Source organism: Aegilops tauschii, chromosome 2, assembly GCF_002575655.3.
Source record: "Aegilops tauschii subsp. strangulata cultivar AL8/78 chromosome 2, Aet v6.0, whole genome shotgun sequence".
Lineage (NCBI taxonomy): Eukaryota > Viridiplantae > Streptophyta > Magnoliopsida > Poales > Poaceae > Aegilops > Aegilops tauschii.
The window spans coordinates 112,741,364-112,751,621 of NC_053036.3; the positions used below are offsets into that span (position 1 = coordinate 112,741,364).

The 10,258-nt window shown below is 46.1% G+C and overlaps 2 protein-coding genes across 2 annotated transcripts; both read right to left on the reverse strand.

Annotated features, from left to right (window-relative positions):
• Window positions 1-3,547: 3,547 nt before the first annotated feature.
• LOC141040799 (uncharacterized) lies at window positions 3,548-4,020 on the reverse strand. The gene is made up of 2 exons (XM_073506918.1): window positions 3,804-4,020; window positions 3,548-3,759 (listed from the first exon to the last, which is right to left on the reverse strand). Exons 1-2 carry the CDS (start codon window positions 4,018-4,020, stop codon window positions 3,548-3,550), a joined length of 429 nt encoding a protein of 142 aa, XP_073363019.1.
• A 1,238-nt stretch (window positions 4,021-5,258) lies between these two features.
• Window positions 5,259-6,125, reverse strand: LOC109754136 (ribonuclease 1-like). Its single transcript, XM_020313064.1, has 3 exons — window positions 6,033-6,125; window positions 5,753-5,938; window positions 5,259-5,681 (listed from the first exon to the last, which is right to left on the reverse strand). Exons 1-3 carry the CDS (start codon window positions 6,123-6,125, stop codon window positions 5,259-5,261), a joined length of 702 nt encoding a protein of 233 aa, XP_020168653.1.
• Window positions 6,126-10,258: the final 4,133 nt, after the last annotated feature.

Genomic DNA, 10,258 nt, shown 5'->3' on the forward strand with positions numbered 1-10,258 from the left:
AAGCATTTTGAATAATAAACAAAATTAAGATCTAACTATATACGTGCATCATCTACTAACCCTTTAAAATGATGATTTTCATTTGGACCAAGTACATCTCAAGCTGCAAGCACAATAAAATCACCATGGGCTTGGAGCCCACCATCTCTCCACGTTCCTGCATGTGAAGAATTAACCAGTGCCCCAAGTCAGAACTACTGCTAACCTTATTCATGTAGACCTTACTAAAAATTCAGAAAATATGCAGAGTATCCATTTTTGTTAACCTAGCTATCTCCAGTCCAAGACAGAGCGTGACCATAATCCACACTACAACACATGAATATAGCTACCTTATGGGGCATATATGCCTAATCCTCATATCTTCTTGTTTGGAAAAGAGTTGACCATTTGCACATAGTATAGAATGGCGAAGATTGAACATGCTCTCGTACAATTGGGGAATGGTGTGGAGCTCCATAAGCGACGGCGGCGATGTCGGCTACAGTTGTTCTGACAGGAACTAATTTGCTTACTCTTCGTTTTCAGTTAACCACATAGTACTACACTGCCATATACAAAATCAGGAGAGGAAGGTACCTTCTGGACGCCCACTGCACGGGAGAGTTTTGTGGCGGACTGTATACCTGGACACGATAATCTTGTTTCGAAGGAGCGCCCAACTGCGGCATGGAGGTCAGAGAGGGGTGAGAGCCGGACCGGCGTGATTCACACAGTGCAAACCTGATAAACAAAACGCAAAAGTCCAGCACCTGGGTTACTGCAAGGAGCTCGCTGGTGTCCAGATTCAACCCGAGGTAGACTTGCCCATTATCTCGCCCTTCCGCCATCGGATCGGCGGGATGTCCCCTGCTCAGCCGCTCCCATCGACAGGTACGGCCGTCCGCGACTGCAGGCGTTGTGGCGGCGAGGGACTCTTGGAGATGCGATCGAGCAGCCTACCCCTTGACTTGCAGAGGCAGGAGCTGATACGGACGCCGATCCCACTGAGGGGCCCGGTGGAGTGCTGGTGCGGACTTGATGATTCGACACATGAAGTCGAATAGATCATGGAACCCGGCACCGCCGCCGGCATCAGCGGGGTCCCGTCGCATGGGTCGTGGTCTAGGCTCGGGGGTCGTGTCGACGGCGGCATGGAGGTAAGAGAGGTGAGAGCCTGCTGGTCGTGCCCTTCCTCCCCTCCCTTCCGTTCTCCCTGGAACCGCAGCAGGCCATGGAGGAGCTCAGCCGCCGCCGTCGTCCCTCCGACTCTCGCCGGAGCCGTCCGTCGTCGACCCGATCCTGCTGCCATCCGCCAGATCCACAGCAGCCCCGCCGGAGCCCACAACATGGCCATCACCGTTCCCTCGAGATGCCGCCGCCTCCCCATGTTGACCGCGTCGCTCACCTGCATTCAGGGATCTTTCGATATCGGATTGTGTTTTCCTTTCCTTGGATTAGGAAACGATGTACCGGGGTCGACGCGGGGCGCGCGGAACGTTTGGTACGGCAGAGTTTTCGTCCGCCCAGGTAAATTGCTAAGCGCGTTTTTGGCTCTGGATTAGATTAAATTAAGTGATTCTGATCGTGTGGTTATAATTGAGCTATGTTGTTATGTGTACGTTAGGCTGGGTACACTTAGCGATGTACATGTTTTCTTGTTTAATAAGTAGTAGAGATGGTTTACCTATGAATTTCTTTAAATCCATTATTTGTTTCCTCAAAATCTATTATTTATTTCCTAAAGCAAATTGCATTAATGAGAGAAATTCACTGATTTGGTTAAGGTAGGAAAGAATCTATTATTTGTTTCCTAAAGCAAATTGCATTAATGGAAGAGATCCGTTGATTTGGCTAAGGTAGGAAAGAATCTATCATTTGTTTCCTAAAGCAAATTGCATTTATGAAAGAGATTCGTTGATTTGGCTAAGCTAGGAAAGTTAGATCCGTGATCTTTTGTCATTACGAAAGTGTTGAAAATAAACCGTATTAAATCCATTATTTGTTTCCTAAAAATCTATTATTTATTTCCTAAAGCAAATTGCATTAATGAGAGAAATTCATTGATTTGGTTAAGGTAGGAAAGAATCTATTATTTGTTTCCTAAAGCAAATTGCATTAATGGAAGAGATCCGTTGATTTGGTTAAGGTAGGAAAGAATATATTATTTGTTTCCTAAAGCAAATTGCATTAATGGAAGAGATCCGTTGATTTGGCTAAGGTAGGAAAGAATCTATCATTTGTTTCCTAAAGCAAATTGCATTTATGAAAGAGATTCGTTGATTTGGCAAAGCTAGGAAAGTTAGATCCGTGATCTTTTGTCATTAGAAAAGTGTTGAAAATAAACCGTATTAAACCCATTATTTGTTTCCTGAAAATCTATTATTTATTTCCTAAAGCAAATTGCATTAATGAGAGAAATTCACTGATTTGGTTAAGGTAGGAAAGAATCTATTATTTGTTTCCTAAAGCAAATTGCATTAATGGAAGAGATCCGTTGATTTGGCTAAGGTAGGAAAGAATCTATTATTTGTTTCCTAAAGCAAATTGCATTTATGAAAGAGATTCGTTGATTTGGCTAAGCTAGGAAAGTTAGATCCGTGATCTTTTGTCATTAGAAAAGTGTTGAAAATAAACCGTACCGGACTACCAACTCCTCCATTAGGTTTTTTTTCGCTGGTTAATCTTGGTAGGTCTTTTTTCGTTGGTTAACCTTCGTAGGTCTATTTTTTTGGTACGTGGATGGGTGCGGGTTGGGGCCTCAGGAGGAGGTTTTTTCGGTTTCTGGTGGATAAGTCAGAGGTGGGAGGAGGTACCAAAAAAAAACCATGAAAGGTGGGACTAAAAAAAACCTGGAAGCGAGACTACCAACTGCTCCATTAGGAGTAGAGATACATGTGTATGTGTGAATGGTGGTTGTGAGACATTCGATGATATATATATATATATATATATATATATATATATATATATATATATATATATATATATATATATATGATCGGTTCTACGAGAAATTCTATTTATATATATGCATAACGTGTACAATATGTAGTATCGTAAAATACCAGCAAACAAAAAAGAATTAAATGGAAAACACAAAATTAAAGGAAAAAGAAATCATGAACCCCAAACCCCCCAAACCTTTTAGTACCGGTTGGTGTTACCGACCGGTACTAAAGGGCTCCCCGCCCCCGGCACTGGCTCGTGCCACGTGGTGGCCCTTTAGCGGCGGTTCGTGCAGAACTGGTACTAAAGGGGGGACCTTTAGTCCCCACCCTTTAGTGCCGGTTACAGAACCGGCACTAAAGGGCCTTACGAACCAGTGCTATAGCCCGGTTCTGCACTAGTGCGCCCAACTTTTCCAGATAAGCTTCCAGGAGTAGCAATACATTGATCCATGGAATTGGGCCAGGTAGCAGGATTATGCGGAGTAGGTGCCACTCGCTGTCCATTTCCAAATCAACTGGTCCGGGGGAGCAGAGAGCATGGTGTGCTGCATGACCTGCCAAAGCTGCAGGTACTGACCAATCTCATGCATGCCAAGGTTGCCATGAATGTCGCGTGCTCAGGAGTTGCCATTCAGCTCGTCCGCCACAGTTCTCGCCATAGGCCGTCCCTTGGGGATGCAGTCGTAGAGATTGGGCAGGAGCTCGCGGACGAATTGGCTGTTGATCCACCGGTTTTCCCAGAGCGGGGCGGTCATCCCATTCCCGATGACCATGGACGTGGATGCCCAGAACAGCACACACTCCATGGACGAGAACTGGAGGTCGAGCCCTTGCCATGCTCACTCGGGATCCGTTCTGGAAACCACAACCAACGCAACCACAATGCGAGGCCGGCGTGTTTGAGGTCGCGGACGCCTAGGCCCCCGAGCTCGATGGGGCGACAGACGCGGTTCCAGTTCACGTGGCAGTGCCCTCCGTTGGCAGCGGCGTGCCTGGCCCAGAGGAATCCGCGCTGAATCTTCTCGAGTTGCTTGATGTTCTTCTTGGGGGGTGCAAACGCGAGCAGCTGGTCCACCGGGATGGCGCACATGACTGATTTTACCAGAGCCAGGCGACCGGTTTTGGTCATCAGGCAGGCCTTCCAAGTTGGGAGGCGTGTGGCGACCGAGTCGACCATGGGCTACAGCTGGGCGGCTAATGGGCGACGCGTGGACAAGGGGATGCCGATGTAGGTGATAGGGAGTGTCACCACCAGGCAACCGAGGTGCGTGATATTCTCCGTGGCCGCCTGATCGCCGTGTAGGATAGTAGAAGAGCTCTTGGCTAAGTTCACCTGGAGGTCAGAGGCCCTGCCGAACAAGGCGAGGATCTCCTTGACCACAACGATGTCGCTAGCTATGACATGGTAGAAGACCATGACGTCGCCGGCGTAGAGCGAGATCGCCAGGATGTGCCGTCGGGGGGTGCAACGACTGCAGAATGGCCAAGCTGTGGGCGCGTCTTGGGAGCCGTCCAAGCGTGTTGACGACGAGCACGAAGAGCTGCGAGGCATAGAGTCTCCCTGACGGAGCCCTTGTCAGTGCCAGATGGGTGGTCCGGGCTCGCTGTTCATGAGAACACGCGTGCTGGACGATGACAGGAGAATGGCTGTCCATTCCAGGAAGCGATTCTCATAACCATATTGGCGCAAAACCTCGAAGAGGACTGGCCATGATATGGAGTCGAAGGCCCGCGTGAGGTGGAGCTTAAGCATGACTTGCGGAGCTCCCAATTGGTGCAATAGCTTGAGCGACTGCTTGACGAGGACGTAGTTGTCATGTAAGCTCTGCCCCGAGATGAATGCATTCTGGCTGCGATCTATAATATAAAATATGTCTATATACATCCATATATAATTCATATTAAAATTTCTAAAAAAAGTCTTATATTTGAAAACAAAGGGAGTATGCAGTAGGTGTGTCCTCTCGATGCTTCATATTGAGTCAATAAAATTCATCCATTATCAAAAAATACTTATGAGTTACCACGAATGAACGGAAACAATGTATCGAGAGCTTTCGGAATCTAAGCGAGAGATAAAATAGTGAAAGAGTGTGGCTATGTCTCAGTAGAGTGAGATTTAACCAAGTTTTAGTGAAGTGACATAACAGTTAGAGAAAAAAACTATTTTTTAACACAGATACAGATCTCAATGTGAGATCTCATGGATAAGCATCCACTAAGACTTGCAAAACTATAGTGAAAATGACCGCGCGCTGCCGTCCCTCTGAAACGAGTGCAGCGCCGGCCGGCAACGAAAGGTTACCGCGTCACATGCCCTGGCTCCAGCTAGAACGCGGGGAACTTGACCTGGTCGGTGCAGCGGCCCTGCATCGGCACCGCCGGGCAGGGGATGGGGCCGGTGCCGGCGAGGTCGACGCACTGGTACACCTGGTACAGCTGCGTCTCGTTGCGGGCGTTCCGGTTGCACTCGATGCCGGGCGCCGACCCCGTCGCCTCCCCGATGGCGTCCCGGATGCTGCCCACGCAGTACGTCCTCTCCTCCGACGGCACGATCCCGGAGTCGAGGAGGATGCGGGTGAGGTTGAAGCGGGCCTTGTACCGGAGCGCCGCGAGGAAGTAGGCGTGCTGGTCCATGTTGGAGCAGGTGCCGTGCCTGCTCCACTCGTGGCTCCAGAAGGCCGTGCTGTCGTTGCTCCTGCACGACAGCGTCCCCCAGTTCCGGTCCATGTCGCTCTTCAGGTCGCTGATCTGCAACGCATTCACCGACAGATTACAGAGGGAACTTCTGGAGATGAAGAGTGGCATGCGGTCATACGCACCAGCGACGGGGCGAAGGTGTTGGTGGCGTTGCAGAAGTCCGGCCAGCACCTGGTCCTGTTGGTCTCGCCGGCGGGGCGGCACGCGGCGTAGTTGGGCCACAGGCCGTGGATGCCGAAGTCCGCCGCCGGCTTCACGTTGCCGGGGAAGCAGCAGCCGCCCGTCGTGTCGCAGAACGAGCCGGGCCACTGCATTCAGGAACGGTCAGCCTTTGTTCAGAGTTCAGACACACACAACCACGATCGAGCAATAAAATGTTCAGAATTAATTTAGTCAGTTTACCTTCTGGACATGGTAGAAGAAATCGAAATCGGTGGCTGAGGCGAGGAGGAAAGGGAGCAGGACGACGGTGAGCGAACAGTAATGGAGTCTCATGCTTGCTCTCAGACAGTCTGAGGCTTCCAGTCTTTGCACTAACTGCGTTTAGGGTGAGGATTACAATCGCATATTAGGACCGTAACGACATGGTGAGCAGGGCACGGACAGAAAAGTGCGATTCCTGAATACAGTATAGAAAGATTAGTTTGGACTAATGTTCATACAATCATACGGCATCACCTAATTAAGATCCTACGCGGGATCAGAAGTTCAGAACGAGCCCTGCAGGGCGGATCCAGTATTTGTCAAGGGTGTACTGTACACCCAAAATTTGCTGCACAAAATTCCTATTTATAGATATATATGGCAAAAAAGACAGAGTGCCATACTTTGAGAGACTACACAGCAGCTCTCATGTGGCAAACCGACCAATATTAATCCATCGGCCACTAACCAGACCTAACTAACCAGTAGCCCAAGAGCAGCAACGAGCCACCTCTGCCCTCACGCACGAGAGATATTAAGAGCATCTACAACTGGACGTAAATCCGACCCCTCAAACATCCGCGGACATGACCGGGCGTCTCCGCGGACAGTGACCATGCAAACCATGCAAAAGAAATCCTACATGCTACGCACACACTAGCTAACTATGCCTCTCGTCGGAGATGTCCAGGATATGGACGGCGAGTGGAAAGTAGCGGTGTCGGCGGACAAAAGGGCGGAAGTGTGGATGGGTAGGGTTTCGGTGCCGGCGATTGGCTTAAATACCGTCAGTCCCACGTGGCGGATGTGCCCGGACGTTTGATGCGGGTTTAGGATACCCGGTTGTAGATGCTCTAAGCACAGTTAAATACCCCTAAAAAAGCTCAGTCCAAAGTTCCAATCTGAAATTTCATTATCTTTGGTTTTAGAGATATATAGCTCTTTGTAAAATAAATAAAAAATCTTCTCCCAAGATATTGATCCTATTGTGAACAATTTGTGTTGCCGTGGACAAATGCACTTCTTTGTTAGGGTGAATTTTTTTTTGAACACCCAAAGTTGAATTCCTGGATCGGCCACTGCAGCGCATGCATGATCCCGACCCGACCATATGGGCATGAGACACAAGCACCAAAAGCTGGCACTTCCAAAATACTTTTAGACCATGGGCCATAATTGATCTGGTTTATTGAGAAATCAAGACAAGGTTCAGAGTTTGATGAAAGAGCCTGATCTGTGTTATGAGCCTACGATCATTGGTCCCTTTAAAGTTTGGCAGCAATATTGTAGAACCCTGCGGCATGGATGTAGTTAGTTAGACAAGCAAATCTCTGGATTGCAGTGTCGGTAGGGTTGGTCTTGGACTGGAATTTCTTGACAACAATACAGAAAGAAAATGCTCTCCGCGATCTCCACGAGCGTGCTCGTGGATCCGCCTCTCCTCTATGGCGATCGGACTGATGGCAGCGCTTCATTATCGAGTCGGTCTTCCATGCTCCTATCCTCTTCAAGTTTGTCTGTTGGGACTGATTAGACAGAGCTCCGACGTATCTTCCTGCCGGCTCTTCGAGGCAGTAAAGTTAGGGTTTCCAACCGTGCATTCCCATCGTGAAATTTGATGTCATGCTTCTTGGATCGATTTAAGGGTTCTATGGCGATGAGTATGGCTCTGGGGTGATGGTCCTTAGGGACATGTGGACAATGACTTTTCGATTGTCATCGACAACGTCAGGCCGGCTCTGATATAGAAGCGGCGACATCGTCAATAGCTCGTTCTAACGGAGGCAGTTTCGGTGATGGTTCAGAGATCTTAATGTGGTTCAGAGATCTTAATGTTTGTGGTGTTTTGTACTTTTGATAAACCTTTATATCTCCTTTGTTAACAAATACAAAATATTTTGGATATTTCAACATGAACTAAAGAGTGTCTCTATATTTAATTGAAAAAACACACTGAAGCGTGTCTATATATATTTAATTAAAAAAAATGTTAAAGCATATTCCTCTCTATCTAAATATAAGATGTTTTTGCAGTTTAGTAGTAATGGATATGAGTCCTAAAAAAGTTGTTATGCTTTATGGCTCGATGCCTACATGGCAATGTTCAGCACTTACTTAGTCTCGGATACAATGTTCTTGGCAGTGTTGGTACCTCGCTCTGCTGAAAGTCAATAGAAATCAAAATAAGGTTGACGATACTTTAGCTATAATAGGAAGAACTGGTGATAGCACAGCATGTTGGCTACTCCGTTCCTAAATATAAGTGTTTCTAGAGATTTCAATATAAACTACATATGGATGTATATAGATAGAGTATAGAGTGTAGATTCACTCATTTTGCTTCGTATGTAGTCCATATTGAAATCTCTAACTTACATTTTCTCTATACACATTTAACATGTTGAAAATGCTTGGTTAACATTTTCTAATGTTTTATGTAGAGGTTTTTTTTTAATATAGTACTCCCTCTGTAAACTAATATAAGAGCGTTTAGATCAGTACTTTAGTGATCTAAATAGTGATCTAAATGCTCTTATATTAGTTTACGGAGGAAGTATATAATTAGAATATTTGAAAGTGTAAACAATTTTTTTAAAGAAAAAAGCGAAAACAGAACACATGAAAAAAAACAGAAAAAACACGAGGCTGTGGCCTGGCGTGCGCCTGGGCCGGTCCATCTGCCAGAGTTCCCTCGGCCACGCACTTGGGCGGCCCAGACGCTCGCACGACTTCAGAGTCAGGAAGGCTGCGAGGTATAGCCGCGCCGGAGCCGAGTCGCATCACCCAACCCAGGCTGCCTCCAATGCATCCGTCGCGCAAATCCTTCCCCAGCAGCAGCCGTCCGAGAGAAGCTGCCTTTGACCGGATCTGAGTTAGTCACTTCGATGTCTCAGATCTCACGGATTCTTTCTCATACAAAATCGGGTCCCCTGTTGTTTCACTTCTGCTTCGGTAGACCCCCCTTAAACACATTAACGATTGAGATTACTCATACCCCTTCATAATAAAGGGTACGATGGTCATTTTGAAGTATATCACCTTCGAGTTTTTTTTTTAGTAATTACCGAGCACGGATACGGTGCACAACTGGGTAAAAATGCTGGGAAAATTAGAAAACAAGAATGAGGGGTCGAACTCATAACCTCATCCTTCAGTTTAGGGGAGCTAGCCACTGGACTACGCCACCACTGCTGAAAATGTAAATCACGAAATTTACTATTATTTGCTCCCTGTAGTACTTTGTACTCCTCAAGTTTTTTTTTCTTTTGAGAATCTTTGTACTACTCAAGTTGTTCAAGGGTTCTGTGCGTGTATATTTATTTTGTGTGGAGGAACGTAGCAAAGTACTACGTGGATACATGTGCAAATCTCAAATCGATTTGTGCAAGCTATACTTGTACACGTGTGCGCGCATGTCATTTCTGTTGATTTCTTCGTCATAGATTCATGGATGTAGTCTAGTGTATGTGTATGTGTCTCCAAACAGCCATTGTATCATGTATGTATGTTCCCATTTTTTATAATTTTGTCCCAAATTTAAAAAGTTGATAAATTTTTAAAAAAGTACGTAGTATGCAAATTGTCTTCAATATAAATTATTGGGAATTTGTTAACAATTTTGAAAAAATGTTCAATTTTATAAAATTTCCATACACAATTTAAAACTTCAAAATTATTGACAAAATTTCAAGAAGTGGTTACGATATGAGAAAATATTCATGTTAATTGATAATGACGAAAACTGCAAATAACTAAAGCATTCAAATTAGGAAAAATTACATGCTTAGAGATCCATTCGTCTGGCCTAGTCTAACACACTCCTCTCAACTGGTGTTTTTTTGGACCATGGATAAGTGACTCCAACTTCTGGCAGTAGCCTGGCACGAACATATGAGGCATCCGAGCCAGGTTTAAACGACTTCCGACATTGTTTGCACGTTGCCATACGTCCGACAAGATATCATACCCTTTTCACCGAGAAAACTCCAGAAAATACAAAAATCCAAACAACTTGGCATAATGCCTTGAATTGGTCACATAAGTTTGTGAAAAAAAAACTGGGGCCATTTGACAGATGTGAAAAGATAATGTGCTTTAAAACAGGCTCTTCTAGCTTTACGAAACACCCTCCGTTGAACATGATCTAGTTTTGGACATTCTTAAAATGACCTCAGCTTTTGCAAGTAGGTGGGTATACCCGTGGT

Excerpts from the sequence above, each read along its gene's own strand:
- LOC141040799 (XM_073506918.1), bottom strand. The coding sequence starts at position 4,020 with ATGTGCGCCATCCCGGTGGACCAGCTGCTCGCGTTTGCACCCCCCAAG. Across the intron at positions 3,760-3,803 it reads CGGCCTCGCATTGTGGTTGC|GGCTCGACCTCCAGTTCTCG; the intron begins GTTGGTTGTGGT and ends GAGCATGGCAAG.
- LOC109754136 (XM_020313064.1), bottom strand. The coding sequence starts at position 6,125 with ATGAGACTCCATTACTGTTCGCTCACCGTCGTCCTGCTCCCTTTCCTC. Across the intron at positions 5,939-6,032 it reads TCTTCTACCATGTCCAGAAG|TGGCCCGGCTCGTTCTGCGA; the intron begins GTAAACTGACTA and ends TCCTGAATGCAG. Across the intron at positions 5,682-5,752 it reads ACACCTTCGCCCCGTCGCTG|ATCAGCGACCTGAAGAGCGA; the intron begins GTGCGTATGACC and ends AATGCGTTGCAG.